The sequence below is a fragment of the Talpa europaea genome, assembly GCF_964194135.1.
Source record: "Talpa europaea genome assembly, chromosome: 14".
Lineage (NCBI taxonomy): Eukaryota > Metazoa > Chordata > Mammalia > Eulipotyphla > Talpidae > Talpa > Talpa europaea.
The window spans coordinates 13,416,888-13,442,553 of record NC_140082.1 but is presented as its reverse complement, the minus strand read 5'-3'; the positions used below and the strand labels follow the sequence as shown (position 1 = coordinate 13,442,553).

Here is a 25,666-nt window from a genome sequence, read left to right as displayed (position 1 = left end):
TTTGAAGCTAATAAGCCCCCCTTCCCCTGTTGTGGCAAGTCAATAAGAGAGAAGCTCAAAGCTTCGGCTGCCCCGATGCAGCATGAGGAAACTTTATTAACCCCCCTCCCCCCACACACAACAAAAGAGCCTCCACCATCCATTATACTGCGCCCACCCCCGCCTCGCCTATGGCACCCTCACTTCAGTCACCCATGTCCACTAGTTTATTCTCATTTTGTTTGTCTACTCATCCATCTTGTTTCCTGATGTAGCACATACAGGTGAGATCACCCCATATTTGTCTTTACTTCAGGTGGTTTGAATTTTCATCTTTATGCCCGTATTATAGCTGAATTTTTGGTCAGGAGTCTGCAATATTTTTATAGTTAAGAGTGAAAATTACAGCTGTCAGGAGTAAGGCTCAAATCTGACTAAAGATATTTGAAAACTATGGAACTGACTTTTCCTCAGCTCCAAGAACAAATGTGAGTTACCTAACAATCAAAGAGTGCAAACTTTTAAGCTAATTTCAACAGAGGTTCTATTACTATAATATACAAAAACTATAAATATGTAGCAAGGAAAACGGTGACCCGGGGTCCCCTGCCGCCACCGTCTCAGGGCACACCAGAGGCTCTGGAAGCAGGAGGGCCCTCAGGAGTCCCCCAGCCTGGTGTTTCCCACACTGGGCTCAGCACCTGTCTGAATGCCACACGTGGAGGATCACTTGTGAGGTGGCACTCATTCTTTCCCTGCCAGAAGCGTTGTGATCACAGGCGTCCGTGAAAGCGGAGGTCAATGCAACTACGCTAAGGTTTCTTTCTCCCAGGCTTCTCGGCGCTGGTATACTAGTGTGCCGGGTGGCTTTTTGGGAGGGAGGGGCACACAGGTTCCAAAAGGTGTTTTTGGGGTGTGTGGTGACACTGGTCCCATCAAAGACTCATATTCAGTTCCCTGGACTTTTTTGACATAAGGATTCAGGGGGACTGAGGGACCTCTTTGAGGTGACACGGGCAACCGTCTGAGAAGACAGCTGTGCACTAGGAAGCTCAAGGCAGGGTTTCTCCAGAGCAGCCCTCAGGCCACGTGTGCAGAGGCTCAAGCAGGAGCCCCAGCACGCAGCTGGGCCCACTACACTTAAGAGAGATGCCTCAGTTGCCGTGGTTTCCAGGGATTCAACTTCCTGCTCTGCTCTTTATGAAGAGTACAGACAAGAACAGAACTCTGTTTGAGGTACTTCTTCTGGGAGGCCTCTTCCCCCTCTTTAAGTCATAATCCTCTGTAACAGCTAATCCTCACCATGGTAACGAAAGCAATGTTATAATAAACAGGGCATCAGCGCCTCCCTGGGAATGTCCCTGCATCTAAGCAGAGCAGGGTCTCTGTGGGAAGCCTCTGGGCGGTGGGCAAGTGAGGGTCAGGTCAACTGGGGATGGAAGGGGCCACAGGAGAAGGGGATGGTGAGAGAGACAGAGGGGAGAGGCCAGACAGGCAGATAGAACCCCAGTTTGTGGACCTGCTGGGGAAAACACCAATAAGAGGGCAGGTGTCAGAAAACCAATTGAGGGAGGGGACAAAAAGCTCAGCCAGAGGCGACCTACCTGACCCATGACATCCTCATCGTACGACAGCGTCAGGCCCAGGTCGGCAATGTCCCCGTCATAGCGCTAATGCAACAGAGAAGGGGAAAGTGTTGGGGTGCAGAGGCACAATATCCTTGAACTAAACTCCACTTCGATGAGGCGCTACTTGGGCAGCAGCACTATGGCTGCCATAGAACTTGAAGCAAAGCTAAGGCCAATGTCACCTCAGGAGGGAGGCGCCACAGACAAAAGGGAGTGCCCGGGAATGGCGTGTGGCCTGCAGTGGCTGCGGAACTGCCTTTACCACGGCAGGGGATACAACTCCACCACCCGACACAGGTACCCACCCGGCCTTCCTCCACTGCCTCCCTGTGCCCTCCCTGTTTCCACACTGACCTTAATGGAAGTGAGGTTCTTATAGAACTCTGAGTCCAGAGAAGGCAGTTCATCCACAGAGCTGTAGAAGATACTGTGGTGGTGCCCGAGCAGCTGGCTCAGGAAGAAGGAGGCGAAGGGCACATCTACCACAATGCCCTGGGAGGTAGAAAGACGAAGTCTGCCATTCTGCCACCCAGGGCTCATGGGGCAGCTCCGGCTGCAGAGGCCCCTCCTGCTGTGCGTGCCGCAGGAATCTCTAGGCACTTCCCAAATTCTCAATCTGGAGTGTGATACCTCCCCATCACATAATAAACACCACTGGGTGCCATCCCAGCATGGTGGCCATGCGCACAGGCTCTGGAGATACAGAGCTCATGGGTCTAAGCCCAGCTCTGCAGCTGCCAGGCCCCAGGACAGGGGCTGCCTCATTGTAAATGTGGACAGCACAACCTCTCAGCCAGTAGGACTGAATGCGCAGTGGGGGCCGCTCACCCAGGATAGGGTAGAGAAACATCCAGGAGGAAGAGACAGCTAAGCTACACCCAAAGGAGCATGAGGCCTCGGGCCTGCCCCAGGAATGGAACAGCCATCTGTCTGGCTACAGCACCCTGGTGAGGGAGGAGAGGGGAGTGATAAGGCCAGAGAGGCAGGGCCTTGCAACTGTCTGCAGTCTCTCCTGGGGGCAGCAGGGGGGGGCTCCAAGCAAGAAGTGCCAGATTTGTACTTTCTGGGTGGAAGACAGGAGGCAGGACGCAGCTAGAGAGCCGTGGTGTCATGCCAGGAAAACAGGCTGCACTAGGGCAGCGATGGGATGGATGGAAGGAAGCGTGAGGGCCAGAGAAATCTAGAAGGAAGACTCAATCACACTGGCACAGAGGACCATGAGGGGCAACTGCACTAACACAGCCACTCCCCGCACACAGCTGGTGTGGCCTCAGTTCTCTCGCCTGCAGCACTACTACTGGAGTGAGGCGACAGGTACTAGGCCCGGGAAATGAGGACATTCTCGAAAGCCAGGAAGTCATGCTTGTCAGCTGGTTCAGACTCTTCTGGGTATCATCCAGCTACACATCTACAGGAAAAACATGGCATATGCCACATGAATCACCTGAGAAACTGCTTCTATTTTGTAGGTACTGAAACAAAGGCAGAGAATAAACCCAGGCCACCCAAGTTGCCCAAGGCAGAAGGCCAGAGAGTATTTGGGCGGGGACTAAGCTGGGCCTTGACGTTCCAGGGAAGAAGGATGGATTATTTAAGAGTCAAAATATGCTTGCGCCACTAGGTGACCACTCAACGTGCCCTGGCTGTTGGCTCTCTGTGTTTGGAAGGCATCCTGGCTTCTCTGGGGTTTATGATGGGTGTGAATGAGTGCTGCCAAGGTGCCATTGCCTCGGTGCTGGGCGAGGAGCTACAGAGCCTACTGAGAGGGGCGCAGAGACTGACAAGCTTGTGCTGTGCTGGACTTCCGATGCTCAGGGTGGAAAGCAGATGCTGCCCGGAGGATGCTGGCCTCTCGATGGAGAGGGGTCAGGAGCTCTGTGGGCCTGCCAGGAGCCTGCAAGAGCCCACGCCCTCCTGACCTCCCAAGACCCCTGACCCCAGAGACCAAGGTGGAAGATAACCATCCTCTTCACAGTGAGGATGGCAGCTCCCACCAGCCCCAGTGACCAGGGCCAGCCCCGCAGGGAAGAGGTGCGTCAGGAAGCGAGCTGCCGCATGGCTGGCTGGGCTGACCAGTCTGCCAGCAGATGGGTTCTAGTCTCCCAGCAGCTCCAGGTGCCTCTGGCTCACTGTGATACGGACTCACTCAAATCATGATATTTTAGAATGACTCTAACAACTATCAAGCCCCACAAAATGCTGCCCCCCATGACTAGGATGAAGCTTCCACATGAGACCTGGCTCTGGCCAACCACCCCTCCCCCCTCAGAGAAGCAGAGGGTTGGCTTAGGGCTCAGGGCCGCCTGGCTCTGAATTCAGTTTCCACCCTGAACTAGTGACGAGACTCTGGCTTAGTGACTCCTGGAGCCTCAGTTCTCATCCTCTGTGAACAGGGAGTCAGCGGCCACGCGCAGGACCGCTGAGGATCAGAGCGAACACATGGAAAGCACTGAGGACTAGGTCTGGTAAATCTTGGTTCCTGCTCTTATTTCCTCAACTCTACCCTCAGGACAGGCTGGGCCTGGCCACATAAATGTGTATGAAACCCACATTATTTTTAACATTTTATTTTCTGTCCCAGTCCCATGCTCCTTAGCATGCCTACCTCATACACCGCCTTCCCCAGCATCTTTCCCACAAACTCAAAGAGCTGCAGGTAATTCTCATGGATATAGGACGTGGGTGAGGGGTAGAGCCTCTCGTCCCCGCTGGTTGTCTGCAAGGCAAAAGGTTGGGGAGCGTCAGGGGGTTACACACCTTGTAACAAATCCGCCTAGTCCTTCACTTCTCATTTGTCACTTTGAATTTAGCTGCCGTCAACCCTGCTCTTGTTCCCCTTAAATACCTTGAACAGATTGAGTGCGGGGTCGAACACCCTCTTGATGATCTCTTCCAAGAACTCCTTGAAAACACCATCTTGATCAATCCCTGCCTCGTCCACCCCGAGGTCATTGACAAATTTCACACGGATCACGCCCTTCATGGCATGCTGGGAAAGCTGCCGAAGCTGCTCATAGCCGTCCTGCAAAGGGCACAATTACAAACCATTAGGGACACCAGGCCTTTTCAAGACTCAGGGTTCCCCCATAAGGCTCCCAAGAATGGGACACCTTCCCCATGTGGCTCTAAAAGTGCAAGGTGAGACGCAGGGGTGCACAAGAAGAGCAGGTCACACCCACTGTGAGAGCCTGGAGAAAGGAAAATGCATTTGGGGATGTGACTTTACTGCTCTCTGGCGAGGGGACACTGCCCTCAAGAGGACGCAGAGCCGTGAGGTGGGGGAAATTAGCCAAGGAGTCCTGACGAGCGCCCTGGGAGGACCTGGGACAGGGTCTCCTCGCTTCTTTGTAATGCTAAGAATATCCTTTAGCTTATGATAAGAAGAGAAAAACAGCCAATGAATCAATCATACCTGTGGATGGCTGTAAGATGAGAAATCAAAATTCTCTCCAGCCCTCGGCTCCTTTCCACAGATCAGGAAAGGCCTTGTGACCAAGCTGAGGAGTTCACGTACTATGCTGAGGGTGACGGGAGCCCCAGAAGTGTCTTTGCAGGGGCATCGTGGCTGGCTCTGTCTTGGGAAACACTTCTCTTGGCAGCAGAGCACATGGGTGGAGGGGCCGGGGTCACAAGCAGGGAGATGGAGGGGGCAGTAGCCATCTGGGGTCTGGGTGAGGGCAGGAGCAGGGAGGCAAAAGCCTGAGGGTTCTTCTTGCTCCTCTGGCTCATAGTCAGCTCTCTCCAGACACACAGTCAGTTTCTCCCAACCAGGACGCTAGGGCGCTGCGTAAGAGTTCCCCGACTAACTCGTCTTGTTCAGTGTGTCTCGATTCTAATCAGTTGGGGGCTTCCTGGCTCCTGAGTCTGTTACCTAATGTGTTCTTGGCATGTACAGGGGCTCATAAGCAGGCTGCTTAGGGTTTCATTTTTGAGTGTGGGACAGGGCAGGGCGCAACCTGAGGCCTCTTGCCAGAGGGAAATCGATGTCTTTGCATAGCACCACTAAGTTGCAAGTCTACTGCAATTTCAAGGCCACCCTAGATTTCTCCCGCTCAGTCCCAAGTGCAGAGCTGTTCAACCTTTGGTGACCCTGAGATGGACTGTCCCCACAGCATCCCCTCATCTGCCAGTCTGGGCCCTGTCACAAAGCAGACAAGGCCAGTATGACAAGACCTGTCTTTGGGGAGCCCACGCTGCCTTCCCGAAAGTCACACTTCTCCACTCACCCAGTGATTCAAAAGACTGTCCTATGGTGGCTCTTAATCTTATGTAGGTAGGGGCCAGGCTCCAAAGTTAGCATGCAAGGAAAAAACTACCTCTGAAGTGCCCTAAGTCACTAAAGGAACAGGAAACGGCTTGGAATGCAATTCTGAAACACTTGTTATGCACATGGATTTTGAGAACCATTAGACGAAAAGAGAAGAAAACAGACCACGCAGATGCTACAGCACTTGAATCATTCTGCTTAAATTTAAGATGATTACCTTGCACTGACTCAAGGACAGGTGAATTCTAACACATTCCTGCTGCAGCATTTCCTCCGTTCTGCTCTAGAGTGATGCCCCTCACCTTAATGCACGCGAGCGAGTTTGTGACTATTCCGATTAGAGGAGATGGTCTATGCGGAAGCACTGGGCAAGCTCAGGGGAGGGGCGCAAACAACGCTTGCCAGACTCCAATCACTATTTTGCTGCATTAGCCCATCAGCCACCTCTTTGAAAAACTGCAGAGGAATTCCCACCTGCCTCCCCTGACACAGACCCTGCTGCACCTAGTGCCCTTGGCACCAGTGCTACACACAGAGATTCTACCCGTGCCCCTGGGAACGTGAGTAGGGGTGGGCATCACTCCTTCCTACTGATCTCAGTGACCTGGGCACCGAAGCATCGACTCCCAGGTTGGGTCTCTCTCTGATACCTGAGTGACCTTGACCTTGAGAATTTGAATTCTCTGGCTTGAGTTCTGTGAGGGAAAGGGCTGGACAACTGTTTCCTTCTAGTTCTGAAATGTTAGTGTTCCAGCTCCAATATGCCATCTGCTCTGTGAGAAGCAGCCTTCCTGCAGGTCTTGAGACTAACACTTGGAAGCCTAGCACAGATGCACCACCTATAACAGAACCACAAGAAAAGATAACACAATGGAGGCCTAGGGTCTCCTATGAATCTTATACCAGCTTTCAATGCCCCCTTGTGTCCAGATCAAGCAAAGGCCACTGAGCTCTCACGTTCTAATAACCAATCTATCAGTGCATGAGAATAACTGGTGTCTGGGAACTCAATCTAAACACATCGGTCAATTTCATGACAAGATATACGATATTGGGAAGTAAAGAGGAAAATGGACTTTGTCTAAAGCTTCAGACAGACATCCCTCCTTTGATGTCCCTGTGTTTACAAAAGCAGACCAGGCCACAGGATGTCAAGCAATTTCTCCTAAACAATGGCCCTCGAGGAGGGAGTTGGGGAGACTTCACTCTCAGGGGACACACCGTCCATCTCTAGCACCCAAACTCTTCCTGCCAGTGCTGGCCACATCTGAGAGGGCAGGGTAGACCCGAGGACTTTAAGGGACAGGAGAGGTGCCAATGGGTCTGATGAGGAAGGTGCAGGAGGAAGGAATTTCTACAATACAATTGGGCCCTTTCTTTGAGAAAAAGCAGAGGCTACGAACAGGTGGTCCCTGAGTTTAATTCAGAGGGAAGACATGTTTTTTGTCCTTTAGATACTTCATGAAATTTCACAAACTCACAGCATAAAAGATCTAGGGGTTTCACACAATATCCTGGACTTTGGGCTTCTCTCAAGAAACCAGAGCATTATGGAGCCAAGTCTCCACAGGCAACCAGCTAGGAGCCTCTCTTTAGGGTGGGGATTGGGCATAGGATTATCACTTGCCTACTCCTCTCTAAGCACCCCCTAAACTGCGGCGTGGTGTCAGTTGTTTTTTATCAACCCCATTGTGCGTTGGATCTGTTGAGTTATTCAGACCAAGGGTTCTGTTTAGGAAAAATGAGAGAAACCAAAGAAAGCGAAGACTTTCTATTTTCTATTTGGTTGGCATGCAAACCAGATGCCCCTGCACCGAGACACACTCAGCCAGCCTGACTCATTCCTGTGACCTGCAAGGTCCCTGCACTTAACTTTTTATTCTCTGCTTTGAAGAATGCCAAACATATCATGTTTACCACGGGCTGCTTTCCCTGGGGGAGCTCGATGCCAATCACCAGTGGGCAGGGGACAGAAAGGAGCTCTCCTAGAAGGAGTGTGACTGCCCCAAGGAAGAAAAGGAAAATGAGTGGGGAGGAAGAGCGGCTGCCTTTGCTCTTTGCTGGTAGCTAGCAATGTGGCCAAGTCTGTCCAGGATCCCGTGACTGCCCCACACTGCAAAAGGTGCTAATGAGGAACTGTGGTAGAGTGTGAGGAAAGGTCTAAAGAACTAGCCCAGGCAAATCAGGTCAAACCTCTCCAGGGAACTTGGGGCTCAATCACCAACTCCACCGCGGGCAGGGCTGGCACACACAGGCAGGCTGTGCACTGCACGACCCTGGAGGAACGTGTGACCATACAATGCAGACACTGTGAGGGTGTGAATTTATTAGGACAGTGTTCCCGCAGGTTCAACAAAATCAATACATTGCAACAATCTTCTGTCACATGGTGGTCAAGTGTTCTGAAGATAGGCACCTGTTTCTACTTACATTTTGATCCTGGACACTGGCTTTCACTAAGGTAGGCCAGTTGACCGTATCGCAGGAGTATATGGCTACATAGGACTTACAGCTCTGTGCTAACTGTTTCCTAATATGGCTCAGTAAACTCAACACCTCCCCTCCAGCCTCCACATTCACAGTTGGGGCTGGGCAAAGTGCCTGCTGGGACAATTGGAGTCTGCACTGATGTAAGAATGTCTGCATGTGGCAGTTCTTGTCTTCATTTCAAAGAGGCACAAGCTGTCTGAAGCTCCAGCCCAGGGGGGTGAGGGGTAAAGAAGAGAGATTCTACAGTGGACCCCCAGCATTGAGAACATGCTAAATCCAACAGTTCTTGGGAAACACTTGTTTCCTTTCCTGCTCCCAGAGATTGATTTCCATGTCATTAGATCAAGCAGAGACAGGAACAGTTCAGAGGCAACAGATCACCCACTGACAATGCTACACGTCGCAGGCCGCACCTTGTTGGGGCAGGCGTCTCACCTCCAACATCCGGGACCGGCGGATAGTAATGTGAGTGACATGGGGGGAGGCGGAGCTGGTTTCCACAAGCCCCAGTTTCTCCTTCTCCTTGGTAACCATGTTTCGGAACAGGAGCACTCTCTGAAATAAGCAAAGGAGAGACCAGCAACGGGGTCAGCGACTGATGATTCTCTAAAACGCACTACATAAATATCAGCGACATTTAAGTCAGTTGAGAGGCAACCAGAATGGGATGCTTTGAGATAGAAGGGACTTGTGGGATTAGCAAACACCCCCAATTACTCTTGGGAATATAGCTGAATGGAGGCCAAGAAAGAAAGGCCCCAGAAAGAGTAGCTGGCTGCAGCTGGAGTCCAGCTAAGAACAGACGGCAAGAAAATCATTCTGGTTCTGTCAATAATCCACAGTAAAAAGCTGGTGGCAAGAAAAGCTGCGGAGGTTTTCTACAGTTGTGCCAGCAGTAAAGGAAATCAATATTATGAATCTAAAAAACAGAAACATTTCAAAGGTCTTTTTTTTCCACTGTCAGAAATTTTAAAAATGATCCCACAGAATAAAGGTCCCTGACCTTTTTATCTGTCTCCTTTGTGCCCTCAAGCACACCACGGTCCCAATAGTAATTCTTCTCAATTATCGTCCAAAAAGACTCCATTCTCAAGATCCTGAAAAGCCCCTTTAGGACAGCACGACCCTTTGTCCCACCCTGGGTTTGAGAATCATTGCTATAATGTCACTCAAATAGTGGCAGCAGAACAAATAAATATATCCAACTACAGTTGCTTTTTTTTAAAAAAATGGGAATTACGCAAAAGTCAAGAGCTTAATAAAATACAAATAAGAGCAGCAGTCACAAGACCAGCAACAGTGTGAGGGTTAACCACGTACAAGGGGGCCAGAGTATTTTCATTTCATCATTACATAAGGTCTATGAAGAAAATATGGTTGTAAAAAGCAACTGCCAATGGCCTCTTGAAAGGGGCTGTATTCAGCAGAGAGGGGGGTTCGTGAAACAGCTCAGTGGGGCTGGTTTACAAGTTGAGAAGCAAAACTGAAGTGCTCTGAAAAGTCTCAAAAGCTCTTGGGGCTCGAGAGCAGTGCTGTAGGGAGTGCAGGCCTGAGGAGCAGCAAGGAGGGCCACTCTTGTTACTCCTTTTTATGGTTGGGGAACAGGAGACTTTCAGGAACAGGTATGACATGACTGACTGACATGACTGCCTCCTGTGACCTACCCTAAAACCTTGAGTATGAGCATTGGAAGAAGGGGAGGCGTTTTGTGGAACACAGGGCCGAAGATGGGCCTCATGTGCAGGTTAAAGCAACCCAAGTGGAGAATTGGCAGAGCAGCAGCCGTGCAGAGGTGACCATGAGAACGCCAGCCGCCTCGGAGCCCAGGGGAGACTGGAGGGGCTCTGGATTACCATGGGGTTACCTTAACCAGCTTTCAAGGGGCTGGAGACCTCTGTGGACAACTGGTACGAATCCTGAACCTCCCAAGTCACAGATGAGGAACAGATTCACCTGAGGTCACGGAGTGGGAGGCAGGGGAAGCCACACTACAAGCCCCGGCTGACCCCACCCGGCTCTAGGCCTTCTCGGCCAAAACAAGGCATAGTCTGGCAGTGGTCGGGAGAAGAACTGTGCAGAGACATGTTGAAGAAAGTAAGAGCATGCACAGAACAAAGTGCTGCTGTCAAAGCAAGAAAGACATCGAGGCCATCCACGCGAGTGAGATCCAGGACAAGGCAGGGCTCAGCGCGCAGAGTGGTAGCAGATGAGAGAGAAGGTGGCCCTGTGGGCATCCTGCTTCCCTCTCGTGGCTCCAGCCAGAGGGAGAGGGTGGGTTGCAGCCCACTGAGAGGGAAGGGAAGCCTGAGATGGGGGACAACAGGGCACCCTAGCCACTCGAACAGACCAGCCTAGGACCCTCCCAGGTGGGGCAGGGACCCAGAGACAAGGAAGGGCCCTCATTTCCCAAGGGAGAGAAAAGCGATTTTACAAGGAGAAATGGCCTTGAAGGCAATCTTAAGCAAGGCTCCCCCCATTCCCTGCAAAATGGTGAGGATTAGAACACAGCCTGGACTCAAAATCAGGACAACTAACCTCAGAGGTCCCCAAATTTCTTGTTCACAGTACCCCTAATGGCTCAGTGATTTTTTTCACGGTAATCTTAGGTCAAGAGGAATGCCTAACAATTCCATTTACTAAGTAGTTAAATCCTAACAACTTAGTAAGTATTTATGGCCTAACTAAGAGGTTTTAAAAAGCATGTACATTGAAATAAAAATTAACGTTATTTCAAAAACAAACCAACCCAGCTTGGCCAAATGACACCATTGCCAAGAATATAGCAGGACCCGGTATTGACACTGTGAACTCAGGTGGCAAGTGGTGTCCAACACACTTCACTCCTTCTCAACAGCTTTCACCTCCCGTGAAGCCCGGGCGTCCAGGCACACTGCCTGTGAACTGCATCTAAGCCGTGGAGTCACCGGACGCCATTGCGTGGGGCTGAATTTGGACACATCGGCCCAGGACGAGGCACTGTGTATCGAGTCCGACTCCAGAAAACTGGACGAGACCCACAAGATGGAGGGCTAGAAACCCTCCGGTGGGGGCCAGTGGGAGAAGGGAAGGATGCAACCCTGGAAAACAGAATCCTCAGAAGGCAAACAGAGTCGTCTGCCAATGCCAGGAGCTTAGGGCTGCCGCTCCTCGTGGCTGCTCAGAGACGGGGGCTAGACATCACCGAGAAGCAGGTCCCATCGCCGGAGAGTCAAACATACAACACCGGCTGCTCAAAGCCTCGAGTTCGCTGAGGCAAGGTCAGGGGTACTGTTGAAGGGGCACCCTCATGGAGGGCACTTTTGACTAAGTCATCTCTGCGGGGTCCCTGGTTTCTGAGAGGCTCTGCTGTCAAGAATTTAAACAGCTACCTTCACTTGTGAATCACTGCTTCAAGGGTAATGAACAGCACCGTAAGTGTAATGTCAAGGTCTAAATGATCTCAGAAAGTAAGCAAGTATCTCTGAAAAGAGAGATTTGATTTAGAAAAATGTGATCTCTGCTTTTCTAAAAATATCTATTTTTTTAAAAAAACAGAAAGGAAAGAAAGGGCACAGCCAGGCTCTTTAGCGCCTCTTCTGAGAGAGCAAAGCATTGTCAGGAGTCCAGGCACTACACCAGCAATGCTCTGCTTCCTGGATGCTCTCGCCACAGTACTTGACCCTCCCCAAGTCTCTCACTTCACTCAGGTGGGTGACACCACCCTCCTGGCTCCTTTTCTCTGATTCCTGCTTTCCTGTGCTGGGCCTCTAAGGGGGGAGTCCTTCGGGGCTCTGGCCTCAGTCTCCGGGTCTTCCCCATCAGTCTGTTCCCTGACCACCTTGCCCGTGACGATGAATGCAGTGAGGAGATGTGGGTGTTGTCCACATGTCGAGTCTACCTCCAGTCCCACCCCTCTCCTAGTTCCAGACCCATGTGGCCATTGGCCTCATGGAGCCACAGATACCTCACATGCTGCCTGCCCATAGTGGGCCTCAGCTCCACTTGCCAGACCTGCTCTTGCCTGTGCCCCTACCTCAGGCTTGCCACTCATAACAAACTAGACACCTGAGCATCATCACCTGAATTCCTTCCTACCTGCCTGTATCATTCCCAGAGCCTGAAGGTGCCTCCTTAAAAATCTCTTGGCTTTCTTGTCTCTCCACACCCGTGCCCCACTCGTGTCCAGTGAGATTACCACCACACCCTCCATGTCTAGCCTGTCCTCCACACAATAGCCGGAAGGTGCTTCCTAAAGCACTTCTCAGACAGGGGCCTCAAAGCTCTGTTAAAACCCTCCAATGGCTTCAGACAAAATCCAAACTCCAGCCCTTGGTGTACAAGGCCCTTCCTGCTCCAGGACCTACAAACCTCAACCTCATTTCTTGACTTTCTCCTTTGTGTTCTCCCCTGTCAGATGTTTGGTTCTTCTGGGGCAATGTCTCTCACCCCAGGCCTATAAACACAGCTGCTCTCCTGAGCTCCTCCCCAACTCCAGCAGACCACACCCCTGTCCGGTCCACTTCCATAGCACACATCCCAACCCAGTCTGAAAGTCAGTTTGCACAGCCCTGCGCCTGTCTCTCCAGTACTGAGCAGAAGACCTGGTACACAGTAAGGTCCAGTCAATGTCTGCAGTTGCTGAATGAACTGATTTCATTTACTGAAAGACAGAAAGTCTGGAACCACGCAATGGGATAGAAAGACACGCTAGGAACCAGGTCCTACTCACGTTTTTATGAGGAATGACGTGAGGGATGTACTGCAGGATCAGCTGCGCCCGTTTTCTATCCTTGTCAAGTTCTTGGAAGAGCACACTAGGTTTGAGATCTCTTAAAAAGAAAGATGCAGGATTGGTATAATTAAAACAAGTAAGCCACTCTCTAGCATGGGGTTGGCGAACCACATCCCAGGGGCCACGACCAGCCTGCTGCTGTTTCTGTAAATCAAGTTTTAATGACCATGCTCATTCATGTTAGTACTATGTCTGTGAGTGGCAGAGTGGAGCAGCTGCCCCAAGGCTGGCAGGCAGGGCCTAAAATGTTTACCCCCTGCTCTTTACAAAAGAAGCTCACCAGTCCCCGCAGCTTTAAGAGTTACCCAAGGCACGCTATTGATAAAAATCAGACTCGATCTTATATTTAGTTGTTGCAAGATTCCTCCCACCCACTCCCACCCCTGGAAAAGCCTGCTGCAGTTTCCACCCTGCTGATAAAACTGCCATTTAACTATCATAACCTGCTGCTCAGTTCAGCTGAATAATAAACATCTACTAGATGTGAGCTGGCTTTGTTACCACTCACGAGCCCTAGTAATCTTTGCTGTAAGCAAGTCTGGGCATAAGCAACTGCCAGGTGGTCAGTGCTGACAAGTACTTCACTGCCAGGGTGTGGCAGAGGCACTCTGGCTTCCATACAGTCTGTAGAGAAAATGGAGTGGGTCAGGTTCCTTTTTGCCTCCTGCAGCGAGCCTCTATAGCTGCTACCCATGGCATGCACGGACCCGGGCTGAGCAGTATGAGCATGGGGCACGCGCACTGATGATTACAGATACCTGGGCCAAGAAGCCAGAGAGCACTGGGCATGCGTACCTATAAGTATGGACGCCTGGGTCAAGAGACCATTATGACAGAGATCTTCATGAGAGACAAAGCACAGAGATCGTGGGGGCTGGAAGGCTCAGGTGCTGCCAGCCTCCCAGCCTCCCTGCTTCAGCATTCAAGGCCTGTCAAATCTACCAAGGGGTCCAAGATTCCTTACCCATTTGCCCCAATCCACAATGAACCTGCACACCCACCTGAGCCTGGCTCGTACCACACACCTCCTCCCAACCCCGATGCTCACTTTCGCAGCCAGTGGTCCTCAGGAGCAAAGCGCCGGCGACAGTCCCGCTCATAGAGCACCATCAGCCAGCCGTGGACAGACTGGAACAGCTCCAGGGTCTCTCCCTTGGCATTCTCTGTAGGGCAAACAACCTGTATAGTCACACTCATGGACATGATCACAACAGGAGAGCAAGGACAGTCTCTGTCTCCTTCCTTTATTACGTTCCATCAAGTTCTCCATCTCCCTCGCTCGGAATTTGATGGGGAACCGATGGAATTAAAACACACCTTTGGGTATGCTCCAAGTGTCTGCAGGAGCTGAGTGTCTCGACACAGTCACACACACTGCCTCCCCCTAGTGTCATCCAAGTTCCTTTTATTATTTTATTTTTTTTAAAGATTTATTTATTTTTATAAAAGAACTGGGGTACAGGCCTGAGAGGATTCACCAGATAAGACAGCGGGGAGCAGAACAGGCAGACAGACTGAAAGCACTGCTGAGGGGAGCAGTGGGCGAGACAGGAGAGGTCTGCCATGTGGGAATCTCCCTTGCCAGCCAGGAATCGAACCCATGCTGCAGAGGCTGCGGACAGCTCCACAGCACAGCGCTCAACCCGCTGCGCCACTGGGGAGGCCCCAAGTTCCTTTTAATCTAAGGCACCTGGTGTTGAACAGTGGGAGACACGTTGGAGGCTGGACTCTAGTTTAAAACATGACCCGGCAAAGCATTTATCTTCATGGAAATCGATTCAAAGACTCAAAAGGAGATTCAGGGCAAAAGTAATCATCATTAATAACCCTTTACACACAAATGTAAATCTTGAAGGATCTGGGGGAGTAAGACTTTCATAACCACACTACTACCTTAAGAGATCAGAGAGCGAAGAAATAAAACATCTAATTATGTAAATGAATGTGCCTTTTCAATTAACTTTCGTATACAATGATGCCAAGGATCAGCTGTTACAGACACTTAACCGATGGCTAATGTCTTTACCTTACCTACAATTCCATCCCAGATCATTTTAAACACAAAGGAATTCAGAAAAGAGGAGATGGTGACCAATTCTTCCAGTTTGAACGAAATTTGCTCTTCATAAACTTCAATGTCATCAAGGATCCTAAAACAGAAAATTAGCTACGATTTCACACTGAGAAAAGGGGGGAAAATGAGATCTGTACCTCTTACTAGACACATAGCATAAGGTGTTAGAATAGGCTCTAACTTTAGATCAAATTCAGACACAATGATGTGCTGTCAAGGATCACAATAATCTGGGAAGTGTTAGAGACGAAGCAACCGGGCCACGGGCTGGGAGCTGTGGAAGCTGGTCATGTGATGGGCACGTAAGGCTTCACATTATTCTGTCCACTTTCTACTTACCTGAAACTGCTCATAGTAAAAGGTTTAAAAATACAACCAAGAAAGAAAAAATAATAATAAGCCCTATTCTGTTTATCTTACTTGAAAAGTAAATAGAACTTTCTTAATTTATGCTTGAATATCAAGGAATTGGAAGCAAGAGTCTGTGTCTACTGAGGAAAGGTGAGGAATCTTATTCTCTATAACAGACACTAATGGGCCTTGCTAGGCGCTTGATGTGTCTTTGTGAATGAATAAAGTATCTGAAAGAACATATGACTAAGTGAATCATTTCAGATATAGCTCTATCCAAAATTTCTTCAAACTGCTCCATTCACTGCAGAGCTCGACTCCATCCTGGGCCACTGGGTGGTGTCTTCACCAGCTGTTACAGGTCTCCCATCTCATCTCCAGCTGATCAGCGAGCCCCTCCCGCTGTGATTCTTACCTCATCTGCCACCTCCCTGCCTCCACCCCCCGCCCCCTGCCATGTCTGAACATCACCACCTAAGGGCCATTCTATCTTACAATTCTTCACCAAATTGGGTGGGGGTGAATGGAATGAAAGAATACCAGGTACACAAGTAGGAACTTAAGTTTAAAGAACAAAGGCTGTGAACGGGACTAACATTTGTTAATTTCTCACTCTGTGCCAGATACTGTACCAAGGACTTAACATTTGTTTTTCATTCACTCCCTATTAGACTGTCAAACTGATTAGAAACTAAGGCTTACAGAGGTTAAACAACTTGTCCAGGGCCAGCTTGATAAAGATGGTTAAGAATAATAGTTCTGAGTTCTTCCTGAGTGCCAAAGATAACACTAAATACTCTGTGGGCATTATCTCTTCTATTCTTATCATGTGGCAGAGAGGCAGGCCTATTGTTACTCCAGTCCATAGATGAGGAAACTGAGGCTCGAGAGGTAGAGTCCCTAGTTTCCTTGCCCAGGGTGCCTTAGGAAGTGGGTAAGCCAGATTTTACACCCTGGTTCTCCGACTCTGGATGTTTTAGCAAGGTATACAGGAAGTAAATGGTAATTTGAATCCAGCTCTGGGAGATTCCAAAGCCCACACTTGGTGGTACTGAACCAGCTCCCCTGAAAGAGAAGCTGACAACTACGGAACCCCTATTACAGGCCACCCACATCATAAATGTTTTCTCATCTAATTCTTCTAGCGGCACTGCCACACAGGCCCAAACTGGTCATTGCTTCCAACACTGTAATCTGGTCTCTGCACATTTGAGGAAAGGGATTCAGCCCCACCGCAGTCAACCTACGTGACGAGGTGCCGGGAGCAGTCACAGAACAGCATCAGCATGGCCAAGAGCTGCTTGGAGTCTTCAGTGTCATTGTTGAGGCATTCCAAAAAGAGCTTTAACCCCCCATGGGGCCCCAGCTCACAGATAAATGCCCACAGTTTGGGGAGCAGGTCATCCAGGTAAGTGAGACCTGGAAAGGATAAAGAAACGCAAGCTGCAGGTGGGGCTCCATCCATTATTTCCCCTACCCAGTACAAAAACAAAATGCTTAAGCCTATTAGTGAACAGTTAATGTGTACAAGAGAAAGATTGCAATTACTAAGAAAATCATTATCACCATGAGAATAACAATAGCTAGCATTTATTTAATGGGTGCTTACTTGTGCCAGATGCCATTCTAAGTAACTCTGCCTGCGTTATCTCCTTTCTACCTTGTGAAACCCAATGTTATTACCATTTTGTAAAGGAGGAAGAGGAATCACAGAGAGATTAAGTGATTGGCCCCAAATCACCCAGCCACTAAGTGTCAGAACCTAGAGCAGAACCCAAGTCTGACTGACTCAGAGTTTATGCTTTAAATCAGGGATCAGCAAATTTTTTCTGGGAAGGACAAGAGGGTAAATATTTTTAGGCTTTGCGGGGGAGACAGTATGTCACAACCACTCGACACCACCACCACAGACGAAAGCAGCCAGACAACACGTAAGTGTGGCTGTGCTCCAAGAACACTTCATTTACAAAAGCAAGTGGTGTGCCAGGTTTTTGTTTGCTGTCCTTGCTGTGAATTCTCTTGCAGACTCACCCACGGTTAGCAGGGATTTCCTCTCATCTGCTTCTGTTACTGTGTCTCTGTTGTGTCTCTGGGAAAACAGTGACTGCAACAGAGATACTGTCAAGTGTTGACAAATATTTAACCCTGGATGAGGCAGAGGACATTTTAAGTCTTCTTCCTGATGGCTACAAGGCCTCTGACACACCAGCTACACCAGTGAAAGATTTTAATCCATCAATGTAGTCACTGACTTAAGATAGTCCAGCTTGGAAGTTCCTCGTGTCACATAATATGCAGTAAAGTATGTTCCTTAAATCATTCCTCAGAAAAGGGGGAGTCACCTAACATTTGAGCCTTAAAGTAACTCTCCTTTTATGGGGCGCCCTGGATTACTTAATTTTGAGCAAAGATAATCTGGGGGTGGGAGCAGGTGCACAATCAGTGCCCTTTATGGATGCTTAAGGGTTAACTGCAGGAATTACAAAGTTAGCAAAAAAATGTAACATCCATTTGGTTATTATTCCTAGAAGCTTGACCTCACATTTGCAAGGGTAATAGGATGTGGTTATAAAATGTAGAAGCTTCACTATATAATTAGCAGCAGAGTAAGTAGTTACATTGTGGTGATCACAAATAAACTTCTATAGGACAAAAGAAGAAAAGAAACCTCCCTCACAGGTGAATGGACCCTGAGGTGTGGATGAGAATATTCACTTAGAGTCTCATACACAGGTCCATCACGGGCTGCACCCCCAGAAACTCAGGTAGAAATGAAGGTGCTGTGCCTGCAGAGCTGTGTCAGAGTTGCAGCGCGTGGCCCAGGCTACCCCATGCATGTGAAGATGCTTTGTAAATTGTGAAAATAGAAAACCAGTAGCATTTTTAGTAGACTGTTATTTTCCACAGTCTGAATTGTGTATAGCTATACCAATAGTTTGACTATTACACGTAACACTTAGAGACCAGCTTATCTTCATTTTTAAAAACATTTATTTTCAAGTTGGCCACAAAACTTCTTTTTGGATTCTCTTATTGGAATAATGGGGGATGCTTAAATCTCTGATGACCTTAAAAAGTTGGACACTGGCTATAACCTCAAAATTATCTCTTTCAATAGATTTCCCAAGTCCTTACACTGGGGGAAGGGATACCTAGGTTCAGTACTGGCACCTTCTCTTCTACCTCTTCACTCTCCTCAGGGAATCTGCCCCCATCCCAAGACTTTACACTTTCTGTTGCTCACGTACCTGGCCGCTGCTCTCCCACCTGTGCACTCGTATTTCTGACTGCACCTCTGCTGAGGTCCAGGGGGCTCCTCACACCCATTATAGCTAGATAGAATGTTCCAGGCTCCATGAGCCCCACCCCAGGCTGGTCATTCCCAGCTCAGGAAAAGTCACGAGCATCTACACAGCTGCTGCAGCCAAAAATCTGGCATCATCTTTGAGGGTTTCAGTCCTCACTCCCCCAAACCTATAAAAGACACTACAAACCCTCCTGCTTCCATTTCCATCACTACACCAAATAGGTTTCCAAATAGGGATAGTTTTGCCTGGCCAAGGAGCATTTGGCAATGTCTGCACACGTTTGGTTACCATAACTGGGAAGCGGGGGAGTGAGGTGCTACTGGCATCTCTGGTAGGAACGAATATTTGACAGTGGCAGGGCGGCTTCCAAAACCAAGAATGGCCTTGTCCAAAATGTCAACCGTCCCAAGTCTGAGAAATCCTGCTCAAGTCCAAGCCAACACTGTCTCTTGTTATTTTCACTGTCATACAGATACATTTTTCATTTGCTTACTATTGGTCTCCCCATTTCTGGAACATAATTCCCGTGGGAACACAGACCTGGGTTGTCCTAGTCACCTCAGTATCCTCAGTGCCTGCACATGTAGAGGCTCTCTAAGGTATTTGGAGATGAATAAATAAGCATGAAAGAGAAGCAGCAATTTATGATTTTATCAAATGTGAGATGCAGCAGAGTTCCTAATCCCTTTATGTAGTAAACAACCTCATGGCCTATAGATTTTCTGTCCTGATAATATCAGTTCATACCACTCGCTCCTGCATTGCAGCTATAAAGCCTCGGACACCCAATTCTGTGTTCACAGAGGGGACTTTCTTCCTTGCTCACATAAAAAATGAAAATGTTGGCCACGTTCATGCAATGAGACACTATGCAGCCAATGAAAATGAAGTTTGTGAGGAATTTCTGACATGATAAAATGCTTCTAAAGTGATTACTAGGAAGGGTAGGATAAAGCTCTGAACTTCAATCCCAGCACGTATATGTGTATGTGGAGCACACGCAGGCACGGGGTCATCTTCAGGTTGTGGGATTAAGGCTGATTTAAATTTTCTCCTTTCTGTTTCATTGCCTTTTTAAAATTTTCTATTCAGAAAAAAATAACTTTTTCAAAGCAAATTGTGCTTCATAATGAAAGTAAGAGCCAGGTTACAGGACGAACTGAAAGTGCTCAGATTAAGGTTAGTTGGAGCGATTTAAGACCTCTGACAATGGTTCAAAAATACTCTTCCTCAGAATCGATTTTCTGGGCAAGGAAAGCAGGGGGAAACCAACTTTTTCTAAGAAAAGTTGCTAAGAGACTCGACAGAAGCACCGTGGGACTGCAAACCTGTAAGTATCTGTAACCGGATCTGGGTGAGGGTGGTCAGCGAGGTCTGGTAGAGGACACAGATGTTGCAGACCTTCTGGACCTCTGCGGAGTCCACGCGCTTCCCCCCAACAGGCCTGAGAATATTCCGAACCGATGCAGACTTCTGAAACGCACGCTTCAGGAGATCTGGCACAGGGGAAGAAGGAATGTGTGAGCAGAAGCTGAGCCATCTGCCAGATTCCACCCTTCAAAGGGAAGAGTATTTCAACAAAGCTCCAAGTGACAGCCGAGCCAGACAGTGGGGCTGCTGCTTTGATTCAAGTCATCTCTTTGGGATAAATTAGAAAAGCAATATGGTTTTAGGTAGAACCCAAAGACCTGTTCAGAGAATCAGAAAATTTCTCAGAACAAGCCAGGCATATCTGACTCTTACATGGGACTCTTGTACCATACCTCTGATTTTTAGCACCTCCAAAGGTGAAAATCCCAAGGACTGTTAGAGGAAGAGGAGAAAAGTTAAGGAGTCTGGTTGAGTCCCAATTTTCTATGCTTTTAGGCAGAAGTAGGTATGTCAGTCTCAATTACTGATATTTAGTATGAGGTCGTATTCTGCCTCTCTTTGATTATTCTACTTCTGTTTTAAACCTTCCCATTTATATACTGCTAAAACAGCCTGTTTTTCACAGAAAAAAAATACGTCACGACTTTTCTGACAACCCAATATATTCATGAGCCCACGTTCACGGATGGCATCCAGAAGGAGCCTTACGACACACTAGGTGTTCTAAGATTAAAGCCACCCTGGACTTGGCAATCTGCCACAGGCAGGGAACCCCACAATGATGTGGCGGCAGCACGTCCTGACCTTTCCTCAGAGTGGCCAACAAGAAGTCTTTCCTCGGCACCTGTCACTGACCCTGCAATAGGGGTGCCACCTGGCCAGTGACTCAGTGGCTCCTTTATGAGTAACCCCTATAATTAGAAACCAGAAAAACACTTATTTTCCCTAAGAAACAGCTCTTTCTGTGAATAAGTAGAAAAATAAATGCAAAAATCCTTTTGTATTTTGGTTACTAGAAAGTTCAGAGCCAAATGGAAGTTCAGAGATAACCACAGTAGCATACGTGGAGGGGCTGTAGATGTGTTTCCCCTATACCCGACCTTGATTTTATTCTCCTATATTTCCCTGGGCCTTGTTTCCTACTCCTACGGATTGTCTGTCACTCTTGCTAAATGCAAACTTGATTTAAGCGGCATCGATATCTTTGGGACAAGTTAGAGTGTCACATGAACAAGGGGTGCAGTACCCAGGAACCACCAGGAACAATACTTCAGCCAAGGACAGTTGGCCACTCACTTTTCACGGGAAGCACATTCTGTGGGGACACTGGTTGCACGTGGGCCGGTTCCTGGTTCTCCAGCAGCTTCTTGCTCAGGATGTCACTGAAGAAGATCCGGATCAGAGGCACACCCCACAGGAACTGCAGCTGCTTGGTGATCAAGGGCATTGACTCGTTGAGGCTAGGAGAGAGCAGCAGACTAGCGCGTCAGTCCACATGACAGATGGTCAGCTTGGCTCCCGGAGGGGCCTTCCGCCGAGGGATGCCAGAGCCCCCACTCAACATAGCCCATAAGATGATCATCAGAGTAAAGTGGACGTGTAAGGTGCTAACCTCTCTCTTTCTCTGTCGTTTTCTACCCCGACTTCCTGTGCTGCCACCACATTAGCGGTCTCCCCAGTCTTCACATACATGGTCGGCTCCCAGACACCCCCTATCTGTTCTTTAGCCGGGTTCCATCCTGCCTACCACCCCACTGACAAATGCCACCTTGTGCCTGCTGTGTTGTCCTGCTCCTCACAGCTGGCCTGCAGGCCCAGGCCACAAATATCCACAACTCACCAGGACCCTAATTTTTTTGCTTCAAGTGCTCCTCTCTCCACTCCACACTGCAGCCCTGCAACAGACTCATACTCATACCCCTGAAACCCACCTCCATCACGTCCCTGCTCAAGACCCCGGAACGGCCCCTCACATTTCCAGCACTGCAGTGGTCACAGCTACCATCCGACGGTGGCCAGGTCCAGCAGCAGGCCCCTCTCACACACACAGTCTCATTCAATCATTGAGACGACCTTATCAGAGGGACTTAGAAAAGTATCCCTTTGTTTCAGATGTGGGAAGCGAGGCAAAGGGACTTGTCTAAAGTCCCTCAGAGAAGGGGCAGTGGAGCTGAGAGCAGGGGTCCCTCTTGTGCTGTCCTTGCCACCCTCTCCCAGAACCTCCCTCCCAACTCCCCACACCCCATCCTCTGCAGCTGGGGCAGGCTTTCCTCTCCTGAGGAGTCTTTTAACAGGACGACACTCCGGTATGAGTAACAGGGAGAAAAATCCAGGGATTTCCTTCCCTGGTCTCACTTTGCTGCCTCAAGGGCACCCATCAGGGCCCCAGGTGCCAGGCACATGTTTGATAGGAAAACAGCTGGTGGGGCCCCCGAGACCCCCTTCATCTCAGTCTGGCACATGTTTTTTTTATCAAATCCATGATACTGCTTGATCATCCCTATCTAGTTTAGTGTTTTTAACATTCTTGAGGTCTTAATTAAAATCTTAGAAACTTATATTTCATCTCTTGAAAGGATCAGGAATGATTCTTTGAATCATTTTTCTTTTAGTATCTCCAAAATATGACAGTCTGGGCAACTCATGAAAGTAACACTGAAAAAGAAAAGATAATGTTGATAGGGGTTATGAAAACCATTGATATTGATAGGTAGGAAAAAAGACTTAAAGGGTGTACACACAGGCTATCGCTGGGTAGTAGGATGTGGGACAGTTTCTATTGTATTAGTCATATTTTATACAACGAGTATGTGTTACTCTTGTAATATGAAACAAAACAACAGAAGCTAGAAGGAGGAGGAGGGATGGAAGAGGCAGGACAGAATGTGGTTTGCTCTGGGACTCACCCATAGTCTACGGATTGGGAGAACCAGCCCAGGACAGGGTGCCAGTGGGTCAGGTTGGATTTCTTCTGGGACACATACTTCTGACAGTAGCACAGCATCTGGGTCAGCAGACTCACAAACCCGTCTGTCTCCTCCTCCAGCACCCTGGGGCTGAGGGAGCCCAAGGACAGGAGGTTGCCTACGAAGAAAGAAGGCTGAGTGTGACCAGGCCAGACAGAGCACTTGGTCCCCTCCCAGCCTGCTCTCTGCCTGTGGCACAGGCGCATGTCTATGTGCAAGAAAAAATTCCAGATGGGGGGCGCCTGTCAGTGTGGGGAGTGGCAGTGTGTTGCAGGGGCAAGAAATAGGCAACCTGGCATCTCAGCCTGGCTCTGCACTGACAAGCTGTGTGACTCCATCCACCTCAAATCTCATTCCTCATCTACATAAGACTGGAATAATCATCCCCACTTTGATGTGAGAATTCTAGGAAGTAACATGTAGAATGTCAGGCACACAGAGCTATGTGATATTTTGTTAGTATCACTATATCATTTTACAATCAAGGGCCACCATCAATGACCCTTTGAAGAATATCTGAATGCCCTGGGAAATCACTGGTATTCAATATTCACCAGATTTACTTACTATTCCTAACTCTTCCCATATACTCCCTTTAAAGTTAGCCCAGAGAACATTTATATCTTTAAAATTAATTTCTTCTTATAAGGCAATGAGAATTATGTCCACTGCTTTCAAACGCTTTTCTCTACAAAACTTTTTCCCACCTCACTGAAAATATTGAAAAATTGATGAAGCAGGCCCTACTCTGATCTCAAGCCCCTTCTCTCACTTGAAATGAAAACTGTGTATATAGCATACAGTGTTTTCATTTTTCCTTTGGCCCCTTGGAAGCTAAGGGCTGGTATTGAACATTCATTTAAAGTCATTTGACTAGTTAATAGATTTTCCACGCAGTATATTTTACGTGTCTCTTTAAACTGTCTATCTAGATACATGTTTTTTATAGTAAACACTTCCAATTTTTACTGGTGATCTCCTTAATGGTGGAAAGCGAAACACTTGGGTTTTCCCCGATGCCCAGACTCCAGCTGCATATACTCACCCATCAGACAAAGGGTGTGGCATCCTTCTAAACTTTCACACACATCTCGGCATCGATCTTCATTTCTCAAAAATGTGATGAATTTACGAAGCATGTCGTGAGATTCTAAAACAGTGAGGCGCTGCAAGATAGAAAATTATTAAAGCAGAAGCTTACAGGAAGAATTTCCCACTAAGCATAAACTTGATCACCTACAGATCACCCCCTTGTTGCCAAATGTGCAACGGATCACCAAGAAGAAAATGGACAAAGCTGAGATCCTATTTCTCTGGAGTATTAACATGAAACGTGTCTACAGTAGCTACTGATTTGGAAGAAAAATTTAGAAGAGGTAGAAATTAACAGAGAAAATACTTTCTAATTTCTCCAAGAAGGCAAAAATGGAACCGATTTTTGGAGGGGTATTCAGACCCCACTTACCTCAGGGGTCACTGTGCTGAGATGAGTCACAAGAGCAGGCACGGACATGATGTGGATGAGAAATGGCCGAATCAGATTGTCTGAAAATTGTGCAGCAATCACAGGGCTAGACACAGAGAGATGACCTTATTCAGACAGGTAGGTGAGTGAACCTGAACAAAAGAGCAACCCTACCAACGCCCCTCAAATCCCTTGAAATGTGGCGTCAAAGGACCTCTAGCAAAACTAAAAGCTGCAAATGGGGACATTCTAGGGAATGGTGGAATGACAGTACAGTCCTACGATGCAGCTATGGAGAGTCAGTTTTGAAGTTTTATTGACAGGAGAGAATAGGCACACTGTAATAAACTTTAAAAAAAAAAGCAGTATAAAAAAACTACATACACGAGACAGGAAGGAGGGAGTTATGAGTGGGAGGGAGGGAAAGGAGCTTCTGGAGTGCTGTTGCTATTCTACTTCTCAACTGGGCTGGTGCTTACACAGGTGTGTTTACTGTGTGATAACTCACCAATAACTCAGAGTTCAATCAAGCCATTCCTTTTAAGTGTATGTATATAGATACAGATGTAAATATATTTGTGTGTACTATGATTAATATTTAAATATGTATAAAAGCACATATATTCATATATACAAACTTAATAGAAGACCTGGAAGAAAGATGAAAAAATATTAACAATGTATCTCTGTTGTAGAACCATGAGAGACATTTTTTTCTTCATCATATATATATATATTTGGGAAGTATTACATGCTAGTGTAGAAAACCTGGATTTGTATATATATTTATATATATACATATATAAAAATCCAGGTTTTCTACATTAGCATGTAATACTTCCCAAATACATATATATAAATATATTTATAATATATATATATATTTACAAATATATATATATACATCCAGGTTTTCTACATTAGCATGTAATACTTCCCAAATCAAGAGATAAAAGACATAAGTAAAACAAATGATGACCCCCTACCTCACACCAT

At 48.0% G+C, this 25,666-nt stretch overlaps 1 protein-coding gene across 1 annotated transcript in view; it reads right to left on the bottom strand.

Moving 5' to 3' along the window:
• Positions 1 to 25,666, bottom strand: part of UBE3B (ubiquitin protein ligase E3B) — a gene marked incomplete at its 5' end in the record, with an annotated part of 43,758 nt that overhangs the window by 5,634 nt on the left and 12,458 nt on the right. Inside the window, 14 exons of the mRNA XM_084253096.1 lie at positions 1,584 to 1,649; positions 1,962 to 2,099; positions 4,213 to 4,323; positions 4,453 to 4,629; positions 8,800 to 8,919; positions 13,073 to 13,172; positions 14,184 to 14,298; positions 15,167 to 15,285; positions 16,808 to 16,979; positions 20,197 to 20,364; positions 21,536 to 21,699; positions 23,146 to 23,323; positions 24,251 to 24,371; positions 24,671 to 24,776. Coding sequence (XP_084109222.1) covers positions 1,584 to 1,649; positions 1,962 to 2,099; positions 4,213 to 4,323; positions 4,453 to 4,629; positions 8,800 to 8,919; positions 13,073 to 13,172; positions 14,184 to 14,298; positions 15,167 to 15,285; positions 16,808 to 16,979; positions 20,197 to 20,364; positions 21,536 to 21,699; positions 23,146 to 23,323; positions 24,251 to 24,371; positions 24,671 to 24,776 — 1,855 coding nt within the window. The remainder of the gene's footprint in view (positions 1 to 1,583; positions 1,650 to 1,961; positions 2,100 to 4,212; positions 4,324 to 4,452; positions 4,630 to 8,799; positions 8,920 to 13,072; positions 13,173 to 14,183; positions 14,299 to 15,166; positions 15,286 to 16,807; positions 16,980 to 20,196; positions 20,365 to 21,535; positions 21,700 to 23,145; positions 23,324 to 24,250; positions 24,372 to 24,670; positions 24,777 to 25,666) is intronic.